The sequence below is a fragment of the Ruditapes philippinarum genome, unplaced genomic scaffold, assembly GCF_026571515.1.
Source record: "Ruditapes philippinarum isolate M1 unplaced genomic scaffold, ASM2657151v2 ctg9835_1_1_1_1, whole genome shotgun sequence".
NCBI lineage: Eukaryota > Metazoa > Mollusca > Bivalvia > Venerida > Veneridae > Ruditapes > Ruditapes philippinarum.
In genome coordinates, this window is record NW_026857049.1 from 32,031 (window position 1) to 59,702 (window position 27,672).

General features: G+C 43.3%; 1 protein-coding gene and 1 long non-coding RNA gene across 2 annotated transcripts; both read right to left on the bottom strand.

The window, feature by feature from the left end:
- Nucleotides 1-1,538: 1,538 nt before the first annotated feature.
- Nucleotides 1,539-7,225, bottom strand: LOC132748619 (uncharacterized). Its single transcript, XM_060738229.1, has 2 exons — nucleotides 7,175-7,225; nucleotides 1,539-4,942 (listed from the first exon to the last, which is right to left on the bottom strand). The coding sequence occupies exon 2, from the start codon at nucleotides 4,895-4,897 to the stop codon at nucleotides 2,627-2,629; it is 2,271 nt and encodes a 756-aa protein (XP_060594212.1). The 5' UTR covers nucleotides 4,898-4,942; nucleotides 7,175-7,225; the 3' UTR covers nucleotides 1,539-2,626.
- Nucleotides 7,226-24,457: 17,232 nt separating this feature from the next.
- LOC132748620 (uncharacterized) lies at nucleotides 24,458-26,459 on the bottom strand. Its single transcript, XR_009628293.1, has 3 exons — nucleotides 26,304-26,459; nucleotides 25,240-25,476; nucleotides 24,458-24,788 (listed from the first exon to the last, which is right to left on the bottom strand). It is a non-coding gene; the product is annotated as an uncharacterized LOC132748620 (long non-coding RNA).
- Between the last annotated feature and the right edge of the window lie 1,213 nt (nucleotides 26,460-27,672).

A 27,672-nucleotide genomic window follows, 5' to 3' on the forward strand; every position in this document is an offset into this window, starting at 1 on the left:
GTCCGCTACACTGTTAGCCCGCCCACTTCAAACTGCCAGGTAATGTATCATAACGTTTGTATGTTCAATCAATAAAGTTTTAGATTTTAGCCCGTTGGCCCGTCAGCCCGCCCAGTTCACACTGCTAGCCCGCTACACTGTCAGCCCGCCCACTTCACACTGCCAGGTAATGTATCATGAGGTTTTAATGTTGAATCAATAAAGTTTTAGATTTTAGCCCGCTGGCCCACCAGCCCGCCCAGTTCACACTGTTAGCCCGCTACACTGTCAGCCCGTCCAATTCACACTGCTAGGAAATGTATCATGAGGTTTTAATGTTGAATCAATAAACTTTTAGATTTTAGCCCGCTGGCCCGCCAGCCCGCGCAGTTCACACTGCTAGCCCGCTGCACTGTTAGCCCGCCCACTTCACACTGCCAGGTAATGTATCATAACGTTTTTATGTTCAATCAATAAAGTTTTAGATTTTAGCCCGCTGGCCCGCCAGCCCACCCAGTTCACACTGCTAGCCCGCTACACTGTCAGCCCGTCCAATTCACACTGCTAGGAAATGTATCATGAGGTTTTAATGTTGAATCAATAAAGTTTTAGATTTTAGCCCGTTGGCCTGCCAGCCCGCCCAGTTCACACTGCTAGCCTGCTACACTGTCAGGCCGTCCAATTCACACTGCTAGGAAATGTTTCATGAGGTTTAAATGTTGAATCAATAAAGTTTTAGATTTTAGCCCGCTGGCCCGCCAGCCCGCCAAGTTCACACTGCTATCCCGCTGCACTGTTAGCCCGCCCACTTCACACTGCCAGGTAATGTATCATAACATTTTTATGTTCAATCAATAAAGTTTTAGATTTTAGCCCGTTGGCCCGCCAGCCCGCCCAGTTCACACTGCTAGCCCGCTACACTGTCAGCCCGTCCAATTCACACTGCTAGGAAATGTATCATGAGGTTTTAATGTTCAATCAATAAAGTTTTTAGATTTTAGCCCGCTGGCCCGCCAGCCCGCCAAGTTCACACTGCTAGCCCGCTACACTGTTAGCCCGCCCACTTCACACTGCCAGGTAATGTATCATAACGTTTTCATGTTGAATCAATAAAGTTTTAGATTTTAGCCCGCTGGCCCGCCAGCCCGCCCAGTTCACACTGCTAGCCCGCTACACTGTTAGCCCGCCCACTTCACACTGTGAACTTCAACTTCGCAAGGGATTGAGATAGAGTCAAAGGATTTTCAGCGTTGATTACACGTTACATTATGATCGACCTGGGGTTATTTTTAGCCTCTCACAAGTCCAAAATTTTCTTGGCGATGAGGGGGACTCCGCCCCCCTTCAAACCCCCTAACAGAAGGGGCCACATCCCCCTTCTGACAACCCCTTGATGTATCTTTTGGATGGGGGGCGGCGCCGAAAAAGTGCTCAATTTTATAGCAACATTTCATAAACGATGAAAACTTATGTTTGGGGCCAAAATAGGATTTGAGACCTAAAAAAGCGGGGGGGGGGGGGGTCGAAAGTGCGTAGTTTCGCGTATATATGTGGTAAAGGGTTAATGTATAATGTAGATGTTGTAATATTTTTCTATGTCTTGAACTTATAACCTCCTTTACATATTCAATTTTTCAAATAAATGTTTGCCGAAATTTACTTTATGTTAATACTATGTTAGCTTTTCATGTTTTAACACGCTTGCACATATTATTGTAAGACTGCTAAGAGATGGACTTTCGACCCTTATATAGTCATGCCACGGAGGCAATAAATGGGGTCACCTTTGGGGCCTTAAAAAATAAAGTTTGTAAAACTCATTTCCTATGTTAAGAGAAAAAGAAAAAAATGTAAAAAAAATCAAACTGATAAAATATTAAACGATACAAGCAAAGAGTTATAATTTTTAAACGGAATAATGTGACATAAGTTACAAACAAAAGCTTCATTCTCCTGTCGGCTAAGCATAAAATCACAAAACTCTGATAATGCGTTTTTATATGTGGCTTCGATGACGATAGTGATAGTTTGGTTCTATTCTCAAACGGATGTCGGAAAATTGTCGCAAAAATGGAACTGCCTATACCTAGCCGCTCGCCCACTTGCTTATAATTGAGTTTTTTTCCGTCATCATAATTACATACTTTTTTTCTCTCCAAAAACAGAGACGAACACGTTAACATTCTAGTAAGATTAAGCTTTAATATTATCTACTAAATTCACTTACTTAATTTCGTTTTCGTATTCCATTTCCCATTCGAGCTTTGTTTTTATTTAACCTTTGTGGTGACGGGAAAATGACAACGAGATTCAATGTACGAGATAAATTGTCAAGGGATAATTTTACCAAGCCCGTCACCCCTAGGTAACAAATCATGTCCCACTCCTATCGAGCTTAACGGGCGGGTTTTGTTTAATCTAAACTAGGATAATTGCTTTATAAATATTTAAACACACACATTCAGATAGGTAAACTCACTCTGCATTGCTTTATCTAAATAAATGTTTTGATGGTTTTTTTCTCTCTTTTCTACTGTTGTGTCAATGATTTCTTTTGTTATTGAGATGTTTCCCTCACTTACACGGTTTCATGTATGTTTATTTTTGTTTGCCTCTTTTTTATTTTAAATAAAATTATTTAAATGAGTTAATCAAGATCTATATCAGTGTCCATATTCCTCTCAGGACTCTTGTTTGTAATTAAAATATTTTTAAAATCTTGTACCGTCTCATTAACAAATTTCCGGCACTCGTCAAGAAAAGTTTTTTCAATCTGGATTCCTGGTTCGTCGCTCTTCATAGGGTCGACATTCGAGGGTTCACATTGTCCCCAGTCTTTTTTCACGAATTTGAAAAGTCCGCCTTTTATTGTTGAAAAAATTTTATTTGTTTTTATAATGTTTTCATTATATCTCATTCTAAATTCCTTTGATTCAGGGTTTTCGGTGAAGCTTGTAAAGAGGTCACAAAATGACATGCTTAAGTCATCAAATGCTTTAAACATTGCCCCATTATCTCTGCCTGTTATTGCCAAGATAACATTTTCCATATTTGATAACAATTTGTCCATGATTTGATCAGTATCAGAAGACATCTCTTCTGTCTTGAGAGAACGTACTTTTTTCAGTAGCTGCAAAAAGTCTGTGAATACCTGTTCTTTGAAATATTCGCCTTTGTCTCTGTCCATATTATAAGAAAAACGAAGAATATCTAATATTGCATCTACCATATCTTCTATCACTTGTGTACCATTCTCTTCCTTTGCTTCTAGACTACATATGGCTTCCAACTCACCTCTATCTATAGAGTACTCATGAAAAGTAGGGGGCTCCATTATAAAGCGTTTCAAGAACTCATCTGGTGAACAGCGAATTTGTTCAACTCTTTTCCTCAGACTTTCAAAAAAGCTTCCATCACAGCCATCAAACATATTCATTTTTCTGACGAAATAAAACGGCAGATTTTGATTTTGTAGACATACATTCATAAAGTCAAGACATTTCAGGACAGACACAGATACATTTTCATCGGTCCAAAATGATTCGTCCAAACTTTCGCTGACCCAAAACAGTATATTTTTCCAATGATATGAGGTAAGAAACTTCGGTTTAGTCTCAAGATAACATTTCTGGTATGCTTTCAATACACGCCAACAAAGCAACTGTGGTTCTCTCATGCTCTTTGCAAGATGTACTTCAGAAAGTGCAAACGACAATCTGAAGTAAGGATCTCTCTCGCCTGATATCGGTTCATTACATAAAGCTAGAGGTCGTTTTGCTACGACCTGACATCCAGCCTTTAAAGCATCTTTCATGGTTTCCTTCGATGGCCACTTTCGTGACCGGGTTAACCACTCGTCTGCTACTCGTGGCCAGCCATCGAATCTATATGCAGGGACATAATCCGTAGATTTTGCTATTGAGAATGCAACATCGTTCTTCGCTGTGTCGCTATCACGTTCTGCCTTTGATTCTGTGTTAGAGTTAAGTATTTCAGATTTCAGTAGTGGTGTACAATTCTTTGATCGTTTTTTCTTGTGTAAATTTTCACTCGAAGACTTGTTTGCCATAGTGTTAGTGTGCTCTTCAATTAAGTTTTGTGGGGTATTAGAATTTGCACCACCATTAAAATCTTGTTTGCCAGCTTTATCGTCCGCGAAGTTATCGTTATTGTTTGTACTGCGTGATCCATCAATACTGTCATGGAAAGTGTTCAGTACTTCAGACAAAGACATTTCTTCATATACTAACTTTTTTCTCTTAGGTCTTCCTGTTTCATCTTCATCGTCTGATGCTTCAATTTCATCAGTCTTATTCAGTATTCCAATCAGTAAGCATCTAATAAGTATATCAAGTTTTTTCAATTCATATCCAAATGGATTTGCGTTTTCAGGTATGTTAGCGACCTCTTCATCATTCAGAGAAAGTTGAATATGTTCTTTGCCGACAGCTGACGTTCTTGTTCTTGTTATGTTCAAGACGTTTTCGTTCAGAAATACCCTTGACACTAAGATAATATTTTCTTTCAGTCCTTTAAGTACGCTTATTGGCAGGTAAATTCCGTTGATTGGGTCTTGCACAGTTTTAAAGTATTTTTCATGATCTTCGTTAACTTTGATGTGGAGAAAAGCAGGTCTCTCTAAATCATAGTCGAACAAAGATTCTGTCAGAATGATCCTGTTGGAAATAATCAAAACATCAACATCTCCACTGTCACTAGGTAACGTAATCTTCGACCCATCAACACAACTCCCAACTGGAATAAGTTCCTCGTTGCCAAACGCATCACACTTAAAAAACAAATTTAAATGATCAACCTGGTTTAGCTGGTCCACCAAGTCCGGGTCTATTGTGGTGTCAATTTGTTTAGCAAGTTCAGAAAAAAATGAATCATATTCTTTCTTCTCAGTGTCGGACATTTTTTATAAAATGTGACAAAGAGCAAGGAGCCAAACTGTTACTATCTGTAAAACAAAAAACAATATGTTTAAGTTCTTTACCTACTTTTTGACCAATCAAAAGTCTTTAATTTAAGTTCTGGTCGCCTATTTCCTTTACATTGCCCTCAATAGTGTTTATTAAAAAAGAACATTGTGCCTAAGGGACGAATAGTTTTTTCCTTCAGTACAAAGGGAAATGTGTATAGTAATATCATCATAATAGATTTAGTACATGTGAGATATTTATCACCGGAAGAAAAATATGTTGATCGTGAAATAATGGCAGCAAAATGAAATCTTTATGGAAACTGTAAATAAAAAAGTATGTTGGAAATAAAAACGCATTTTGGGCCTTTAACAATTCATTTTAAACGTCGCATCTTTCTGGATAAACAATAAGCGTGTCTGTTTGAGATTTTTTTTAAACAACGTCTTAAACAGCTTAACAACCATACGAATTGTCTCTACTTTTTAGTCTTATGAAAATGTTTTACTTTAAGAATATGCAGTGGCGTACCTGCCGATAGGCCAATACGCACGGGCGTATTTAATAATTAGAGTTTCGAGAAATTAAAATTTAAAAAATGACGTGAAAAAAAAAATGATGCAGATCGATCTGCTTATCGATTCCATAGGTTTGCTTACGATGTAACCTTTGTCAAATATATGTTCATACAATCAAAGGCGAGTAAAGCACATACACGTAAGAGAAAAGAACACGAGAAGAAATTTTAGCGAGAAGTTTCCTATTGTGTTTTTTTTTATTTCTAATACAAATAATCAATTTTTTAAGTAGGTTAAGTTTGAATTACCATAAAAAATCGATTTATACCACCCTATGCGGATTTTATTAAGGATAATCATTTTTAAAACTTAAAAAACAAATGTTTTAATGCTTATAAACATCGCTGAACTTTATGTTTGTCTGGAACTTTTGTAGTACAAAGGAATACGTGTCAGCCTTTTCATATTTAATCCCGTAGTTGTTTGTAAGACAGAATAGAGATGAAATTACAATAAAAACAAAGTAAAGTCATATGAGAGAATGTTTTTTCTTCTTTTTTTTCTCATTTAGAACTTCATTCCACTCTTGCTTTAAATAAACCGTAATTTTCCTGTTCATATGGGATACAAAATCCTATATGTTATTTTTCTTTTTTCTAAGGTTTTGACTTGAATTTCTGTCAGACTAGTAAGGCATTAATTTTAACTGCGTAATAATATAACTAAAATATATCGGATGAATTTTAAAGAGTAAAATTAAGGAAAAATTGTCAAAAACAATTATTCTCTAATATTAACATAATGCACTTTTAAAATTTTTGATTTTTTATGAACCTAAGTGATCGCGTATCAATAAATTTAAGGTGTGGTTTTGATGCTATAGATTGTTGTTGCACTTAAACATTTAATCTGTTGTGTTGTTTTCATACAGATCGTTTTAAAAATGATATTTTCCTTGTTCCTTGATTATATCTTATGTTTAGGTATGTTGAAATAAGAAAAAAAATGAAACAATAAATGTTGTTTTAAACATCTTGATTAGAATAGAGATATATGGCTATGTTTTGTTTTTCTAATGGTAAATACGTTTTATAGCAATATTTTCCTTGATTATATCTCATGTCATCTTCGGTGACCCAGGCATTTTACCGTATACATGTATTAAATGTAGTGTATTCGGAATGTGTACCGTGGTTTCCGACGATGATCTCATGTCTAGGTATATTGAAAAAGAAAATAATGTTAATCATCTTGTTAACAATAGAGGTATCAGGCTATATTTTGCTTTCCTACTGGTAAATAACATTTTTAAATTATTTAAATAGGATTTTGCCATTCATGAAATGTGCATAAAACTTTGCAACATAATGTTTTTGGTCTTCAGAAATGTAGCACATTCATGGTAAATATTCTTATTGTTATCATTTTTATTTTTGTTTATAATTGTCCTTAAAATATAAACCTGGAAACTTTCAAATGGTTCATCATTTTACAATAAGAGCTTTGTTGTTATATGAATTTGGCCTACTTCACTTTTGAAAACAAACATGGCTGACAAAGCGGAATCACCTTAACAGCCTTTAATTATTAATAGTTTTTTACTAAACAGTCGCCTCTCTTACACACTCACTCTCTCGTTAAATTTATGCCCATTAAAGGTCATTGAAAAATGAATACCATGTCAGTACATTTTTCCATATAGAGCATTATTAATCTTTCATACTTTGATCATAAAATTCAAATGTAACTTACCACACTATTATGGTAAAGTGTTCCCAGAACAAAACAAATTACATTTCACTTGAATCTTCGTGCTGCCAAAGTAAATAGAAAATGAAACTAGGGTTTACCTAAATTCGATATTAGGTATTTATTTTATCAGCGTTAAAAATAACCTTAGCTGACATACATATGTTCTTATTCTACCATATACCGTATTGATTTCTGACTTAAATATCCTTTTTACTAATTACAGTTTTTTTCAATCTCTATTGAATTATATTTTACGTGAATTTTTATTGAAATATATCAATCTGTTTTATCTTTTGTATCAGTTTTGAAGTTTTGAAAGCACATGTAACTGAATGTGATTTCAACATCACATAACTTTTTTGGCTACGACGAGTGTCTGTATAATAACTCTCAAATACAAATACTCCCTTTGAATAATTTATTCATGAAATTGAATGATTGGTGAATAAATGTTTTAGTGTAATAATGATTTAGTCTGTTGCTGTTGCTTTTTATTATTGTTTTTTTTATTATTATTATTATTATTATTATTAATGCAATAATTACAATAAATGATTATCATTCTTTTTTCTTTCTTTGGAAGGTCATATGAAAAAATACTCGTTTAAGTTGTCATTCAAAATTTGTTCACTTATAAAAAAGTGATTTCATTTTTATCATCATCATCATCATCATCATCATCATCATCATCATAATAATCATCATCATCATCATCATCATCATCATCATCATCATCATTATCATCATCATCATTATCATTATTATTATTATTATCATCATCATTATTATTATTATTATTAACCCGTGGTATGTTCACTGATTTGTCCCTGCCTATGTACAAGATATCGACCTAGTCAAATTTCGCACCATTCGAAATACATGTATATGATATGTTAGACATCTTCTTTCTTCACAAAATTTCAATTTGTTTTGACACCGTTGAAATTGTCCACTTAAAAAGAAATGTAGTACATCTTTAATCCTTCCGCCAAGATATGAAGTCCTGGAGAAAAGATACACAACTACTTTTGAAGTCATCATATAACATAGATGTAATAAGTAGACATAAAACTATGGATGAACTAGCCGGAATCCGGTTCCGGATATACAGGCTGGCCAGAGATGATACGGTAAAACCTGTGCAAAAGACCACTGACTAATTCCATAATTTAATGTCAAATTTCTTATCACAACGATCTCCGGCTATTACGGATAGCCAGAAAAATAAAATTCAAGGCTACATCAGATGAAAAAAATCCGACAGCAGATTGAAGAATATGTGTTGTGCATTGTGTGTCCGGGTGTCCGCGGGTATAGGTGTGTCCGTCGGGAATACTCTGGTATTTTGCCGACGTTGAGCCGAAAATCGTTTTAGACAGCTCATATCGGGCCAATTCCGGCTGGCCCCTATGGGGACCAGACTCAATTACGCAGAACCACACATGGTGGGATGGTTAGGGGGTCTGACGGGGAGTCCGGGGGTATAGGTGTGTCCGTCGGAAATACTCTGGTATTTTGCCGACGTTGAGCCGAAAATCGTTCTAGACAGCTCATTTCGGGCCAAATCCGAATGGCCTCTGTGGGGAACAAATTCAATAACGCAGAACCGCACATGGTGGGATGGTTAGGGGGTCTGACGGGGTGTCCAAGGGTATAGGTGTGTCCGTCGGGAATACTCTGGTATTTTGCCGACGTTGAGCCGAAAATCGTTCAAGACAGCTCATATCGGGCCAATTCCGGCTGGCCCCTCTGGGGACCAGACTCAATTACGCAGAACCGCACATGGTGGGATGGTTAGGGGGTCTGACGGGGTGTCCGCGGGTATAGGTGTTTCCGTCGGGAATACTCTAGTATTTTGCCGACGTTGAGCCGAAAATCGTTCTAGACAGCTCATATCGGGCCAATTCCGGCTGGCCCCTGCGGGGACCAGACTCAATTACGCAAAACCGCACATGGTTGGATGGTTAGGGGGTCTGACGGGGTGTCCGCGGTTAAAGGTGTGTCTGTCTGGAAAACTCTGGTATTTTGCCGACGTTGAGCCGAAAATCGTTCTAGACAGCTCATATCGGGCCAATTCCGGCTGGCCCCTGTGGGGATCAGACTCAATTACGCAAAACTGCACATGGTGGGATTGTTAAGGGGTCTGACGGGGTGTCCGCGGGTATAGGGGTGTCCGTCGGGAATACTCTGGTATTTTGCGTACGTTGAGCCGAAAATCGTTCTAGACGGCTCATATCGGGCCAATTCCGGCTGGCCCCTGTGGGGACCAGACTTTATTACGCAGAACCGCACATGGTGGGATGGTTAGGGGGTCTGACGGGGTGTCCGCGGGTATAGGTGTGTCCGTCGGGAATACTTTGGTATTTTGCCGACGTTGAGCTGAAAATCGTTCTAGAAAGCTCATATCAGGCCAATTCAGGCTGGCCCTTGTGGGGACCAGACTCAATTAAGCAGAACCGCACATGGTTGGATGATTAGGGGGTCTGACGGGGTGTCCGCGGGTATAGGTGTGTCCGTCTGGAATACTCTGGTATTTTGCCGACGTTGAGCCGAAAATCGTTCTAGACAGCTCATATCGGGCTAATTCCGGCTGGCCACTGTAGGGACCAGACTCAATTACGCAGAACTGCACATGGTTGGATGGTTAGGGGGTCTGACGGGTGTCCGCGGGTATAGGTGTGTCCGTCGGAATTACTCTGGTATTTTGCCAACGTTGAGCCGAAAATCGTTCTAGACAGCTCATATTGGGCCAAATCCGGCTGGCCCCTGTGGGGACCAGACTCAATTACGCAGAACCGCACATGGTGGGATGGTAAGGGTGTCTGACGGGGTGTCCGCGGGTATAGGTGTGTCCGTCGGGAATACTCTTGTATTTTGCCGACGTTGAGCCGAAGATCAATCTAGACAGCTCATATCGGGCCAATTCCGGCTCTCCCCTGTGGGGACCAGACTCAATTACGCAGAACTGCACATGGTGGGGATGGTTAGAGGGTCTGACGTGGTGTCCGCGGGTATAGGTGTGTCCGTCGGGAATACTCTGGTATTTTGCCGACGTTGAGCCTTAAATCGTTCTAGACAGCTCATATCGGGCCAATTCCGGCTGGCCCCTGTGGGGACCAGTCTTAATAACGCAGAACCGCACATGGTGGGATGGTTAGGGGTCTGACGGGGTGTCCGCGGGTATAGGTATGTCCGTCCGGAATACTCTGGAATTTTTGCCGACGTTGAGCCGAATATCGTTCTAGACAGCTCATATCGGGCTAATTCCGGCTGGCCCCTGTAGGGGACCAGACTCAATTACGCAGAACTGCAACATGGTTGGATGGTTAGGGGGTCTGACGGGGTGTCCGCGGGTATAGGTGTGTCCGTCGGAATTACTCTGGTATTTTGCCGACGTTGAGCCGAATATCGTTCTAGACAGCTCATATTGGGCCAAATCTGGCTGGCCCCTGTGGGGACCAGACTCAATTACGCAGAACCGCACATGGTGGATGGTAAGGGTGTCTGACGGGGTGTCCGCGGGTATAGGTGTGTCCGTCGGGAATACTCTGGTATTTTGCCGACGTTGAGCCGAAAATCAATCTTGACAGCTCATATCGGGCCAATTTCGGCTCTCCCCTGTGGGGACCAGTCTCAATTACGCAGAACCGCACATGGTGGGATTGTTAGGGGGTCTGACGTTGTGTCCGCGGGTATAGGTGTGTCAGTCGGGAATACTCTGGTATTTTGCCAACGTTGTGCTGAAAATCGTTCTAGACAGCTCATATCGGGCCAATTCCGGCTGGCCCCTATGGGGACCAGACTCAATTACGCAGAACCGCACATGGTGGGATGGTTAGGGGGTCTGACGGGGTGTCCGCGGGTATAGGTGTGTCCGTCGGGAATACTCTGGTATTTTGCCGACGTTGAGCCGAAAATCAATCTAGACAGCTCATATCGGGCCAATTCCGGCTCTCCCCTGTGGTGACCAGACTCAATTACGCAGAACCGCACATGGTGGGATGGTTAGGGGTCTGACGGGGTGTCCGCGGGTATAGGTGTGTCCGTCGGGAAAACTCTGGTATTTTTGCTGACGTTGAGCTGAAAATCGTTCTAGACAGCTCATATCGGGCCAATTCCGACTGGCCCCTGTGGGGACCAGACTCAATTACGCAGAACCGCACATGGTGGGATGGTTAGGGGGTCTGACGGGGTGTCCGCGGGTATAGGTGTGTCCGTCGGGAATACTCTGGTATTTTGCCGACGTTGAGCCGAAAATCGTTCTAGACAGCTCATATCGGGCCAATTCCGGCTGGCCCCTGTGGGGACCAGACTCAATAACGCAGAATCGCACATGATGGGATGGTTGGGGGGTCTGACGGGGTGTCAGCGGGTGTAGGTGTGTCCGTCGGGAATACTCTGGTATTTTGCCGACGTTGAGCCGAAAATCGTTCTAGACAGCTCATATCGGGCCAATTCCGGCTGGCCCTTGTGGGGACCAGTCTTAATAACGCAGAACCGCACATGGTGGGATGGTTAGGGGGTCTGACGGGGTGTCCGCGGGTATAGGTATGTCCGTCGGGAATACTCTGGTATTTTGCTGACGTTGAGCCGAAAATCGTTCTAGACGGCTCATATCGGGCCAATTCCGACTGGCCCCTTTCGGGACCAGACTCAATTACGCAGAACCCCCTAGGTGTCCGCGGGTAAAGGTGTGTCCGTCGGGAATACTCTGGTATTTTGATGACGTTCAGCCGAATATCGTTCTACACAGCTCATATCGGGCCAATTCCGGCCGGCCCCTGTGGGAACAGACTCAATTACACAGAACCGCACATGGTTAGGGGTCACACCTATACCCGCGGACACCCCGAGAGACCCCCTAACCATCTGTGTCCGCGGGTATAGGTGTGTCCGTCGGGAATACTCTGGTATTTTGCCGACGTTGAGCCGAAAATCGTTCTAGACAGCTCATATTGGGCCAATTCCAGCTGGCGCCTGTGGGGAACAGACTCAATTACGCAGAACCGCACATGGTGGGATAGTGAGGGGGTCTGACGGGGTGTCCGCGGGTATAAGTGTGTCCGTCGGGAATACTCTGGTATTTTGCCGACGTTGAGCCGAAAATCGTTCTAGACAGCTCATATCGGGCCAATTCCGGCTGGCCCCTGTGGGGACCAGACTCAATTACGCAGAACCGCACATGGTGGTATGGTTAGGGGGTCGGACGGGTGTCCTCAGGTATAGGTGTGTCCGTCGGGAGTACTCTGGTATTTTGCAGACGTTGAGCCGAAAATCGTTCTAGACACCTCATATCGGGCCAATTCCAGCTGGCCCCTGTGGGGACCAGACTCAATTTCGCAGAACCGCACATAGTGGGATGGTTAGGGGGTCTTACGGGGTGTCCGCGGGTATAGGTGTGTCCGTTGGGAATACTCTGGTATCTTGCCGATGTTGAGCCGAAAATCAACCTAGACAGCTCATATCGGGCCAATTCCGGCTGGCCCCTGTGGGGACCAGACTCAATTACGCAGAACTGCACATGGTGGGATGGTTAGGGGGTCTGACGGGGTGTCCGCGGGTATAGGTGTGTCCGTCGGGAATACTCTGGAATTTTGCCGACGTTGAGCCGAAAATCAATATAGACAGCTCATATCGGGCCAATTCCGGCTGGCTCTTTCGGGACCAGACTCAATTACGCAGAACCCCCTAGGTGTCCGCGGGTAAAGGTGTGTCCGTCGGGAATACTCTGGTATTTTGATGACGTTCAGTCGAATATCGTTCTAGACAGCTCATATCGGGCCAATTCCGGCCGGCCCCTGTGGGGAGCAGACTCAATTACACAGAACCGCACATGGTGGGATGGATAGGGTGTCTGTCGGGGTGTCCGCGGGTATAGGTGTGTCCGTCGGGAATACTCTGGTATTTTGCCGACGTTGAGCCGAAAATCGTTCTAGACAGCTCATATTGGGCCAATTCCGGCTGCCCCCTGTGGGGACCAGACCCACGACGTAGAACCGCACATGGTGGGATGGTTAGGGGGTCTGACGGGGTGTGCGCGTGTATAGGTGTGTCCGTCGGGAATACTCTGGTATTTTGCTGACGTTGAGCCGAAAATCAATCTAGACAGCTCATATCGGGCCAATTCCGGCTGGCCCCTGTGGGGACCAGACTCAATTACGCAGAACTGCACATGGTGGGATGGTCAGGGGGTCTGATGGGGTGTCCGCGGGTATAGGTGTGTCCGTCGGGAATACTCTGGTATTTTGCCGACGTTGAGCCGAAAAATCGTTTTAGACAGCTCATATCGGGCCAATTCCGGCTGGCCCCTGTGGGGACCAGACTCAATAACGCAGAATCGCACATGGTGGGATGGTTGGGGGTCTGACGGGGTGTCCGCGGTATATAGGTGTGTCCGTCGGGAATAATCTGGTATTTTGCCGACGTTGAGCCGAATATCGTTCTAGACAGCTCATATCGGGCCAATTCCAGATGGCCCCTGTGGGGACCAGACTCAATTACGCAGAACCGCACATGGTGGATGGTTAGGGGGTCTGACAGGGTGTCTGCGGGTATAGATGTGTCCGTCGGGGAATACTCTGGTATTTTGCTGACGTTGAGCCGAAAATCGTTCTAGACAGCTTATATCGGGCCAATTCCGGCTGGGCCCCTGTGGGGACCAGACTCAATTACGCAGAACCGCACATGGTGGGATGGCTAGGGGGTCAGACGGGGTGTCCGCGGTTATAGGTGTGTCCGTCGGGAATACTCTGGTATTTTGCCGACGTTGAGCCGAAAATCGTTCTAGACAGCTCATATCGGGCCAATTCCAGCTGGCCCCTGTGGGGACCAGACTCAATTACGCAGAACCGCACATGGTGGTATGGTTAGGGGGTCTGACGGGGTGTCCTTAGGTATAGGAGTGTCCGTCGGGAGTACTCTGGTATTTTGCCGACGTTGAGCCGAAAATCGTTCTAGACACCTCATATCGGGCCAATTCCAGCTGGCCCCTGTGGGGACCAGACTCAATTTCCGCAGAACCGCACATAGTGGGATGGTTAGGGGGTCTTACGGGGTGTCCGCGGGTATAGGTGTGTCCGTTGGGAATACTCTGGTATCCTTGCCGATGTTGAGCCGAAAATCAACCTAGACAGCTCATATCGGGCCAATTCCGGCTGGGGCCCTGTGGGGACCAGACTCAATTACGCAGAACTGCACATGGTGGGATGGTTAGGGGGTCTGACGGGGTGTCCGCTGGTATTGGTGTGTCCGTCGGGAATACTCTGGTATTTTGCCGACGTTGAGCCGAAAATCGTTCTAGACAGCTCATATCGGGGCAATTCCGGCTGGCCGCTGTGGGGACCAGACTCAATTACGCAGAACCGCATATGGTGGGATGGTTAGGGGGTCTGACGGGATGTCCGCGCCTATAAATGTTTCCGTCGGGAATACTCTGGTATTTTGCCGACGTTGAGGCGAAAATCGTTCTAGACAGCGCATATCGGGCCAATTCCGGCTGGGCCCCTGTGGGGACCAGACTCAATTACGCAGAACCGCATATGGTGGGATGGTTAGGGGGTCTGACGGGATGTCCGCGCCTATAAATGTTTCCGTCGGGAATACTCTGGTATTTTGCCGACGTTGAGGCGAAAATCGTTCTAGACAGCGCATATCGGGCCAATTCCGGCTGGCCCCTCTGGGGACCAGACTCAATTACGCAAAACCGCACATGGTGAGATGGTTAGCGGGTCTGACGGGGTGTCCGCGGGTATAGGTGTGTCCGTCGGGAATACTCTGGTATTTTGCCGACGTTGAGCCGAAAATCGTTCTAGACAGCTCATATCGGGCCAATTCCGGCTGGCCCCTGTGGGGACCAGACTCAATAACGCAGAATCGCACATGGTGGGATGGTTGGGGGTCTGACGGGGTGTCCGCGGGTATAGGTGTGTCCGTCGGGAATAATCTGGTATTTTGCCGACGTTGAGCCGAATATCGTTCTAGACAGCTCATATCGGGCCAATTCCAGATGGCCCCTGTGGGGACCATACTCAATTACGCAGAACCGCACATGGTGGGATGGTTAGGGGGTCTGACAGGGTGTCTGCGGGTATAGGTTGTGTCCGTCGGGAATACTCTGGTATTTTGCCGACGTTGAGCCGAAAATCGTTCTAGACAGCCCATATCGGGCCAATTCCGGCTGGCCCCTGTGGGGACCAGACTCAATTACGCAAAACCGCACATGGTGAGATGGTTAGCGGGTCTGACGGGGTGTCCGCGGGTATAGGTGTGTCCGTCGGGAATACTCTGGTATTTTGCCGACGTTGAGCCGAAAATCGTTCTAGACAGCTCAATATCGGGCCAATTCCGGCTGGCCCTGTGGGGACCAGACTCAATAACGCAGAATCGCACATGGTGGGATGGTTGGGGGTCTGACGGGGTGTCCGCGGGTATAGGTGTGTCCGTCGGGAATAATCTGGTATTTTGCCGACGTTGAGCCGAATATCGTTCTAGACAGCTCATATCGGGCCAATTCCGGCTGGCCCCTGTGGGGACCAGACTCAATTACGCAGAACTGCACATGGTGGTATGGTTAGGGGGTCTGACGGGGTGTCCTTAGGTATAGGAGTGTCCGTCGGGAGTAGTCTGGTATTTTGCCGACGTTGAGCCGAAAATCGTTCTAGACACCTCATATCGGGCCAATTCCAGCTGGCCCCTGTGGGACCAGACTCAATTTCGCAGAACCGCACATAGTGGATGGTTAGGGGGTCTGACGGGGTGTCCGCGGGTATAGGTGTGTCCGTTGGGAATACTCTGGTATCTTGCCGATGTTGAGCCGAAAATCAACCTAGACAGCTCATATCGGGCCAATTCCGGCTGGCCCCTGTGGGGACCAGACTCAATTACGCAGAACTGCACATGGTGGGATGGTTAGGGGGTCTGACCGGGTGTCCGCTGGTATTGGTGTGTCCGTCGGGAATACTCTGGTATTTTGCCGACGTTGAGCCGAAAATCGTTCTAGACAGTTCATATCGGGCCAATTCCGGCTGGCCCCTGTGGGGACCAGACTCAATTACGCAGAACCGCATATGGTGGGATGGTTAGGGGGTCTGACGGGTTGTCCGCGCCTATAAATGTTTCCGTCGGGAATACTCTGGTATTTTGCCGACGTTGAGCCGAAAATCGTTCTAGACAGCCCATATCGGGCCAATTCCGGCTGGCCCCTGTGGGGACCAGACTCAATTACGCAAAACCGCACATGGTGAGATGGTTAGCGGGTCTGACGGGGTGTCCGCGGGTATAGGTGTGTCCGTCGGGAATACTCTGGTATTTTGCCGACGTTGAGCCGAAAATCGTTCTAGACAGCTCATATCGGGCCAATTCCGGCTGGCCCCTGTGGGGACCAGACTCAATATCGCAGAATCGCACATGGTGGGATGGTTGGGGGTCTGACGGGGTGTCCGCGGGTATAGGTGTGTCCGTCGGGAATAATCTGGTATTTTGCCGACGTTGAGCTGACTATCGTTCTAGACAGCTCATATCGGGCCAATTCCAGATGGCCCCTGTGGGGACCAGACTCAATTACGCAGAACCGCACATGGTGGGATGGTTAGGGGGTCTGACAGGGTGTCTGCGGGTATAGGTGTGTCCGTCGGGAATACTCTGGTATTTTGCTGACGTTGAGCCGAAAAATCGTTCTAGACAGCTCATATCGGGCCAATTCCGGCTGGCCCCTGTGGGGCCAGACTCAATTACGCAGAACCGCACATGGTGGGATGGCTAGGGGGTCTGACGGGATGTCCGCGGGTATAGGTGTGTCCGTCGGGAATACTCTGGTATTTTGCCGACGTTGAGCCGAAAATCGTTCTAGACAGCTCATATCGGGCCAATTCCGGCTGGCCCCTGTGGGGACCAGACTCAATTACGCAGAACTGCACATGGTGGTATGGTTAGGGGGTCTGACGGGGTGTCCTTAGGTATAGGAGTGTCCGTCGGGAGTACTCTGGTATTTTGCCGACGTTGAGCCGAAAATCGTTCTAGACACCTCATATCGGGCCAATTCCAGCTGGCCCCTGTGGGGACCAGACTCAATTTCGCAGAACCGCACATAGTGGGATGGTTAGGGGGTCTTACGGGGTGTCCGCGGGTATAGGTGTGTCCGTTGGGAATACTCTGGTATCTTGCCGATGTTGAGCCGAAAATCAACCTAGACAGCTCATATCGGGCCAATTCCGGCTGGCCCCTGTGGGGACCAGACTCAATTACGCAGAACTGCACATGGTGGGATGGTTAGGGGGTCTGACGGGGTGTCCGCTGGTATTGGTGTGTCCGTCGGGAATACTCTGGTATTTTGCCGACGTTGAGCCGAAAATCGTTCTAGACAGCTCATATCGGGGCAATTCCGGCTGGCCGCTGTGGGACCAGACTCAATTTCGCAGAACTGCACATGGTGGTATGGTTAGGGGGTCTGTCGGGGTGTCCGCGGGTATAGGTGTGTCCGTCGGGAATACTCTGGTATTTTGCCGACGTTGAGCCGAAAATCGTTCTAGACAGCTCATATCGGGCCAATTCCGGCTGGCCCCTGTGGGGACCAGACTCAATTACGCAGAACCGCATATGGTGGGATGGTTAGGGGGTCTGACGGGATGTCCGTAACTATAAATGTTTCCGTCGGGAATACTCTGGTATTTTGCCGACGTTGAGCCGAAAATCGTTCTAGACAGCCCATATCGGGCCAATTCCGGCTGGCCCCTGTGGGGACCAGACTCAATTACGCAAAACTGCACATGGTGAGATGGTTAGCGGGTCTGACGGGGTGTCCGCGGGTATAGGTGTGTCCGTCGGGAATACTCTGGTATTTTGCCGACGTTTGAGCCGAAAATCGTTCTAGACGGCTCTTATCGGGCCAATTCCGGATGGCCCCTGTGGGGACCAGGCTCTATTACGCAGAACCGCACATGGTGGGATGGTTAGGTGGTCTGACGGGGTGTTCGCAGGTATAGGTGTGTCCGTCGGGAATACTCTGGTATTTTGCTGACGTTGAGCCGAAAATCGTTCTAGACAGCTCATATCGGGCCAATTCCGGCTGGCCCTGTAGGGACCAGACTCAGTATCGCAGAACCGCACATGGTGGGATGGTGAGGGGGTCTGACGGGGTGTCCGCGGGTAAAGGTGTGTCCCTCGGGAATACTCTGGTATTTTGCCGACGTTGAGCCGAAAATCGTTCTAGACAGCTCATGTCGTGTTAATTATGGCTGGCCCCTTCGGGGGACCAGACTCAATTACACAGAACCGCACATGGTGGGATGGTTAGGGGTCTGACGGGGTGTGCGCGGGTATAGGTGTGTCCGTCGAGAATACTCTGGTATTTTGCCAACGTTGAGCCGAAAATCGTTCTAGACAGCTCATATCGGGCCAATTCCGGCTGGCCCCTGTGGGGACCAGACTCAATTACGCAGAACCGCAGATGGTGGGATGGTTAGGGGGTCTGACGTGGTGTCTGCGGGTATAGGTGTGTCCGTCGGGAATACTCTGGTATTTTGCCGACGTTGAGCCGAAAATCATTCTAGACAGCTAATATTGGGCCAATTCCGGCTGGCCCCTGTGGGGACCTGACTCAATTACGCAGAACCGCACATGGTGGGATGGTTAGGGGGTCTGACGGGGTGTCCGCGGGTATAGGTGTGTCCGTCGGGAATACTCTGGTATTTTGCCGACGTTGAGCCGAAAATCGTTCTAGACAGCTCATATCGGGCCAATTCCGGCCGGCCCCTGTGGGGACCAGACTCAATAACGCAGAACCGCACATGGTGGGATGGTTAGGGGGTCTGACGGGGTGTCCGCGGGTATAGGTGTGTCCGTCGGGAATATTCTGGTATCCTGCCTCCTTATATACTAATATTTTTTCATTAATGTATTGTTTCTACCTTTTACCATTTTTGTTCAAATCTGAAAATTTGGCCTTTATTAAATATAAATTAACTCAAACAGGAGATAAAGACATATTTGCAAATAATATTATTAGATCTTATGATGAGTTTTCCCGCATTTTTTCCTAATTATGATAAAAGCCTTATTATTTGAAACGCGATTCTAAGCACTTAAACTTGAAATGTAGCACATAAAGATATTTAGAAGCTCAACATCTCAACTATCTAATATAATTTCAAATTTGATTTTACTTGTAAATTTGACCCTGGCCAGTTCGAAACTAATACTCTAAAACTAAATTGAAACTGAATTACAAATGGTGATAATATTTACAGGGAGACAACTTTGTAAATTACATATATCAAAGCTGAGCATTACGCGGTTGTTCATGATTGAATAGAGCATTCACTATGCACATACATTAAATTATATAACGATGAATCAAATAGAACAATGTTTGATGAAAGCAGGCAACTCTAGAATATTTTATATTTATATTGTCCTTGTTCAAACTGCCCGGCTATCCGCAGCAAATTATATTTTATACGGTAGACTCTCTGTTCTTAAGACCATCCCGGAATAAATACCACCCCGCCATTTGGACCATTTAATAAAAGAACGGTATTTTCTGTTCTTTATCTCAATGGTTACATGATTCAGAATTAAGACCACCCTGTTTATCCACTTTTAAAACCACCAGATTCAGTCCCAAATTCATTATTTTTTTTTTTTAAACCCACTATTGAGGCTACTGATGTTAAACTCAACACCTACCTGTAATAAACCACAAATTAGTTGTTATTTTCTGTTTGAATTCTCTTTGGCATGACGGTGTTAGCAAATGTTATTGGGTTATTATATGAAATAAGGTGAGAAAGTAATTTTTTTGCGTCACTGTGGTTTAATTTTGCTTTCGGCATATTTATATGCGTAAAGAATTCATTTCTTATGATGGTTGAATTATGCAGATCATAATTATTATAATTGATATTTAAATCAGACCAAATGGAATTTTATACATTAGAATCTCTATTTTAATAAAGCTTAAGTCTCACTTACATCCCGGCAGAGCCCCGTTAGATCCGGGAACATCCGGCATTCGACCCCGGCTTGAATAAAATATTAAATATCACGACCGGGGTAACACCGGGGAAGCACCGTAGCTCTGCCGGCACAAACCGGGGACGATCCGGGGTATGATATAGCCGGTAGAGCTACGGTAGAGCCCCGATGAATGCCTGCAGAGCCCCGATGAATGCCAGCAGAGCCCCGGAGGATGCCGGCAGAGCTCCGGAGGATGACGATGGAACTACGTTAGACCCCGGTAGAGCCAGAAAATCACCATCAATTACTTTTCTGGAACAATAGATATTATATTAGATAAAAATTATGTATCAATGTAATCATTTTCGCCAGTGTTCAATCCACCGGGGTTCTACTGGGGCTCTGCTTGGATCGTCCTGGGCTCTGTCGGGGCTCTGTCTGGATCGAACTGGGCTCTGCCTGTGTCAACCGGGGCTATTCCGGCGTCATCCGGAAACGACCGGGGAAGCACCGGTATGATTTTCGGCTTCACGTCGGCAAAATACCAGAGTATTACCGACGGACACAACTATACCCGCGGACACCCGGTTAGACCCCCTAATAATCCCACCATACTGGGTTCAGCGTAATTGAGTCTGGTCCCCACATGGTCAAGCCGGAAATGGCCAGATATGAGCTGTGTAGTACGATATTCGGCTCAACGTCGGCAAAATACCAGAGTATTCCCGACGGACACACCTTAACCCGCGGACATCCGGTCAGACCCCCTTACCATCCCACTATGTGCAGTTCTGCGATACTGAGTCTGGTCCAGACAGGGACCAGCTTGAATTGGCCCGATATGAGCTGTCTAGAACGATATTCGGCTCAACGTCAGCAAAATACCAGAGTATTCCCGACGGACTAACCTATACCCGCGGACAGCCGGTCAGACCCCCTAACCATCCCACCATTTTGGCTTCTGCGTAATTGAGTCTGGTCCCCACAGGGGCCAGCCGGAATTGGCCAGATATGAGCTGTGTGGTACGATATTCGGCTCAACGTCGGCAAAATACCAGAGTATTCCCGACGGACACACCTATACCCGCGGACACCCGGTCAGACCCCCTAACCATCCCATCATATGGGGTTCTGCGTAATTGAGTCTGGTCCCCACAGGGGCCAGCCGGAATTGGCCAGATATGAGCTGTGTAGTTTGATTTTCGGCTCAATGTAGGCAAAATACAAGAGTATTCCCGACGGACACACCTATACCTGCAGACACCCAGGCACACAATGCACGACACATATATTCTTCAATCTGCTGTCGGTTTTTTCATCTGATGTAGCCTTGATTTTTATAATGTTCGTGAAGTAAACCAGACAGCCGGAGCAGCCGGAACAGCCGGAACAAAATTTTGTCTCGTCCGGCTGTTCCGGCTACTCCGGCTAGCCAGAATCCGGTTCCGGCTGAATCGGCTAGCCAGAGAATATTCAGTAGAACCTGTGCAATAGACAATTGGATAATTCTATAATGTAGCTTCAAATTATTTATCACCTCGATCTCTGGCTATTCCGGCTGGCCAGAATAACCAAAATGAAGGCTATCAAAGATGAAAAAATAATCCAGGAACTATTTTATGAATATTTGTGTCGTGCAAGTTGTGACAGCGGGACCGCTGGCAAAGGTTCGCCGTCGGGAATGCTGTATCATTTTGTCGACGTTGAGCCGAAGATCGTACTATACATGGTCATTTCAACACATATCTGGCCATTTCCGGCTAACCCCTGTGAGGCTCAGCCTCAATTGCACAGAACCCCATATGGTGGGGTGGTTAGGGAGTATAGGCGTGTGTCCGCTGGCAAAGGTGTGCCCGTCAGGAATACTTTGGTATTTTGCCGACGTTGAGCCGAAAATCGTACCATACATCGTCATTTCAATTAATATCTGGCCAATTACGACTGCCCTCTGTGAGGCTCAGCCTCAATTGCACAGAACCCCTATATTGTTTGGATGTTTAGGGGTCTGACCGTGTGACCGCTGGCATAGGTGTGTCCGTCGGGAATACTTTGGTATTTTGCCGACGTTGAGCCGAAAATCGTGCAATACATGGTCATTTCAACTCATATCTGGCCAATTCCGGCTGACCCCTGTGGGGCCCGGCCTCAATAGCACAGAACCCTATATGGTGGGAAGGTTATGGAGTTTAACCGTGTGGCCGCTGGCAAAGGTGTGTTGGTCGGGAATACTTTGGTATTTTGCCGACGTTGAGCCGAAAATCGTGCAATACATTGTCATTTCAAATCAATTCTGGTCATTTCCAACTGACCCCTGTGAGGTTCAGCCTCAAATGCCCAGAACCCCCATATGGTGGGATGGTTAGGGTCTGACCGTGTGTCCGCTGGCAACTGTATGTCGGTCGGGAATACTTTGGTATTTTGCCGACGTTGAGCCGAAAATCGTACTATACATGGTCATTTCAACTCATACCTGGGCATTCCGGCTGACCCCTGTGAGGCCCAGCCTCAATTGCACAGAATCCAATATGGTGGGAAGGTTAAGGAGTTTAACCGTGTGGCCGCTGGCAAAGGTGTGTTCGTCGGGAATGCTGTGACATTTTGCCGACGTGGAACCGAAGATCGTGATATAAATGGTCATTTCAACTCATATCTTGTCTATTTCGGCTGACCCCTGTGAGGTCCAGTCTCAGTGTCGCAGAATCTCATATATTTGGATGGTTAGGGGGACCGTGTGTTCGCTGGTTTATTTGTGTCTGCCAGAAATACTCTGGTATTTTGCTACGTTTAGCCAAATATCAAAATATAAATGATCATTTTAGCTCATATTTTAACATTTTCCTTAAATGTCCCCTGTGATATCCAGAACCAATTCCACAGAATGCCATATAGTTGGGTTTTTATGGGGCTGACCGTGTGTTCGCGGGTATAGGTGTGTCCGTCAGGATTACTCTGGAATTTTGCCGATTTTGAGTCGAAAATCGTACAATACATGGTCATTTCAGCTCATATCTTGCCATTTCCGGCTGACCCCATTCTCTTATGATCCCAAGGTGCAGTTCAACAGAAACCCATAAACGAAAGACCAGTGGGGACATTTCAACTACATGAATTCCCGATTATATCTTCATTAATTCACGAGTTAAACTTCGTGAGTTAACGTTTTCAACATACGGAAATCACGAAAAATACGATTTAAACTTCAGGAATTCACAACTTCAACTTCATGAATTCACGATTTCAACTGCACGAGTTCATGATCATTTTTATACAATTATATAGCATGCTGATCCTATTTATTGTGGTAAAACATATTTTTCTGTGTTTTTTTTACTATCAAGACATCCAACTGAAATGGGAAATGTCTGTAAATACAAAGGCTTGTTATTTATTAGATTCTGGAGGGGGGGGGGGGGGTTGTTGACAATAAACAGTCAGTATATGTTTAGATAAAGTATATCAATGATAACGAGTCTTGCTATAAAATGAAGTTACAAATTTTTAAAATGAAATCAGATAAATGTACGATGTTATTCTATTTATTTTAAGCTGATCTTGTTAAGCTTCTTTCCTATTTTTAATTGCTAATTTACATTTTTTTAAATATGATCAATAAAAATCATTACAGGCATATATTAAACGTGTACTTTGTTATTTGTGTAATCTTTCAATAACTATTTTTATGTGGTTTGTTACAATTTCGTCTAAGTGAAGAGCACCATGAAAAAACTAAAAAGGAAAAATCAAGAATACAAAATCGATTTTTTTAGAATTAAGAAGAATTGAAACGATGTTATTTAGAGGACAGAAAGGGGGTGGGATGGAGATAAACTAAGGTAAAAACCCTCAATTAAGACAAACATCGTGACTGAACCAAAGTGGTCGTATTTCAGGGTTGGTCTCAATTGGGGATATTCTTAGCATTGCTTAAATACTTTATGAACATGACTTTATAACCTGCAAATACAATATTAAAGTATGTTATAATATATAATCTGATTAGAGCTAAACAAATTTCTGAAGAATATATAAACACAGATATTGTGTTATAATTTTTAGGATGGTTTTGACTTCTGATAAAGAAATTAAGCTTGCAGATCCACGTCTGTGTATCAAGTTTTCGTTCACTGTTATTTTTGTACCAATAAATTGTTAACAGGTTAAATAAAAGATCGGCTGAGCCTAATCCTTTACAATTTTAGAAAAAATAAAATGTTGTCTAGAAAATCGCACAAACATCAATATTTTTGTCTCATTTGAATCATTTTCGCAGTAATATTTCAGCATTTCACGATTTGAAAAATAATTATGGACAATACCCATTATTGTGCTGAAAACATTAGATAATTCTTAAGGTGCATCAAATGTCAGCCATATTGTTTTGTTGAAAATTTTAGGTCAAAAATTAAAACTTTCAACTGAAGTATTCTGAGGTACATTTGAAAAGGAAACTGTTGAGGCATTAATCCTTTACCTATAAAGAAGCTGTTACATTGCCTAAAAAGAAAAAGAAAATTAAAATAAAAACAAAAGCCTTACCTGAATCAGTTTGCAGCACATGTAACTTGTATGTCAAAATAAAGTTCCTTCCTATGATGAATATGTGATATGATGAATGAAAACTTTTAAAGTAACATCTATTTTAGTGACACTGAATCTCCATTACCTGAAAAAATTATTTATCAAGTGAAAATTTATATTCCAATAAGGCCAGTAAACACAGCATTATCTAAGTCCAATGTTTACATAGCATGTACACAAAAGTAGTGCAAGGTTAAGTATGGTGTACTATTATGGACATGGGTTACTGATAAAAAAAAATTACTGCAATAATCCATAAGATAAGCAGGATAATATTCCTTCTTGTAATAATTCATTAAAATGAATTGAAACATGACCTTCTTGCAAAATTAATTAAACATAAAAAGCATCAATTCAGAAACTGTAAATTATTATATAGTATTAATTACATTCAAAGCTGTTGTAATATGATATTAATATTTAAAAGATATTATGCATAATGAACATTTAAATATTTTTTAAATACAATTTTATTTTTAAATATAAAAACATACAGTACATGGTATAATATAAATTGGAAGAGAAATAAAGTATACCATTACAAATCTATGAAAGTTAAGGTGCCTTCATTATAGTCTTTGATCAAAGAATCTACTTCATATGACGCGTCTTCGCCTTCATATAGCACCTCATATACTGCATCAGGATTTCCGTCTTTTCCAGAAGAAACAGAAAGCACGGTGCCTTTTTACCAATTTAGAGAGCCGTCTGATTCTGTCCACTGGTGGTTGATTCTCCTCCCAAGGAATTTTAATTTTCTCAAACGTGTTGCTCTGCAAATTTGTATAAAAAATATTAACTATCCCTTTCAAATACATCTTGAAGGCAATTAAAATCTGAAATAAATATTAATAATTTTTGGCCATTTTTAAACTTAAAATAAAGTTGCAAGTTAAATTTGCTCATTTATTTGGATGTTATGCAAAATTAATGTTTAAAAATAGTAAACAAAAGTTAATTTGAGACCAATTTACAGGTGCTTATTGTGTATAAAGGCAATAATATAAGTTTATAACCATCATGATAGGAAAGGATTGCATGTACTGCACAATATTTTGTCAACATTTGTGTTACAGTACACAAGTACCTGAACATAAATTAATATAACAGCTTCATTCATAAATTGTAAAATTCAAATAAGGGTATATTTTCAAATTAATAAATACAATGACACAACAATTGAAATAAATTCCATGAATAATATATCCACATTAAATTTCATTAATTTTGAGCACATCAGTACACCATATCGAGTTACTTGCATATGCACTTTCATTCATGTCATTTCATGCTTCATGAGTTTGAGAAATATTTTTATAATACAATATAAAGGACAGGGTAACTTACCTTCAAAGCTATATTATAATCATAAAGTTGCATAAATATTTCAAAGAAATAAAATAGAATTAATAAAATCGTTTTTACAGGCCATGTGAGAACCTCTTGTTTTTGTTTACATTTTGATGAATGAAAACGAAAGTTAATTATTTGTAAATGGTATGTCATCGTACAACATGGCCGATCGGTTTGTTTATTTGTGGGATAAAGAACTTGAACAAAGTACCAGTGTATAAATTTTAATCAATACATCTGATCTTACCGTGAATAAGTTAAAATCATTTGAAAAGAAAATTTTCCGCAGCAGCGTGTCTACATCTCCACCATGTTAGTTTACTTGGTACCCGTTCTAACAATTAATAGTTATTATCACGCTTACGACAGTCGGGTAACCATACGAAATGTATATCCGCCAAATTGTAAAAAATTAAAAGAACTTACGCGATTGTTCATAGTTCCATGAAATATTACGTGTATTTGAAATATGTCGCTTATATATATTTTTTCTAACAAGGACCGAAAATAAAGTGATAAAAGAAATGTAACTTTCATTAAAAAACGCCAAAATTGCCCGATCTTTCAGGTGAGGTCTACTTCAGTGTATGAATATTTTTTACTTCCTTCCGTTATGCGGTCAACAGAAAGCCGACAAAATGTAAATAAATGCAAGAAAGATATTACTATGTCAGGTATAAAGCAACCGAATTTAAATTCTGTGAATTTATGTCTGTTCTATAAATATTTTTGTTCATGGGAATATGAATCTGTTTTAATTTATTTCACTAAAGCGAAGCATAAACATGATATCCTTTTTAGAAAAACGACGTAAAAACAGAAGGATTTGATAAAATGGCGGGACAAAAATGTATGCCGAAGCACGTGAAAAATTCTGAATACGTAAAGGTGGTTATTTAACAAAACTTTATCACTCGGGTGCACTGCATTGATATATTGACTAAATGTTAATGAAAATGTTTTAATTTAATTCATAGTCTTTAAACAGAATTTTGACATAGCAGTATGTGGGTAATTTTCAGTTTCAAAATTGTGCAACATTGTCATATTTTGATTTTGGAATCAATAACTCACTCTAATGGTGATATATCCCTATATATTTATTAACTATTAACTTTTTTTTTATAAAAACTCTTCTCTATTTGTAATTCAGCAACTGCCATGTAATGTTCAGGAGTAGCAAATTCACAAGTTTGATGTACCTTAATGACAACCCTTCTTCTTCCGGGTAATGTGCTGGGCCCCTCTGGAGCATCGTCGCACAATTGTGACTATTTACATGAGTGAAGGGAACATCAAGTGCAGCTAAAAACAGGTTAAAAACACCATGCTCCAGAGTTACTCGTGCAGCGCACCCATCCTCGTCTTGAAGACCTCTAGGGACGGAGCTGTCATCACGACTTCTGGTAGGCTGTTCCAAAGTCGGATCCGAGAAGGAAAGAACGAATACTTGTATGAGTTGACACAGGTAAAGGGTTGTAGGTACCTGTTGGCATGGCCTCGGGTGTGTACTCCAGCAGGGATCAGTTTGTGATGGGCTCGGATATCCACCAGGCTGTTAATGACTCTGTACATCATCACTGCTTTGGTTTGCTGACGGCGGGCTTCTAGAGTGT

Bases quoted from the DNA above. Each gene is read 5' to 3' on its own strand.
- LOC132748619 (XM_060738229.1), bottom strand. From the start codon at position 4,897: ATGTCCGACACTGAGAAGAAAGAATATGATTCATTTTTTTCTGAACTT.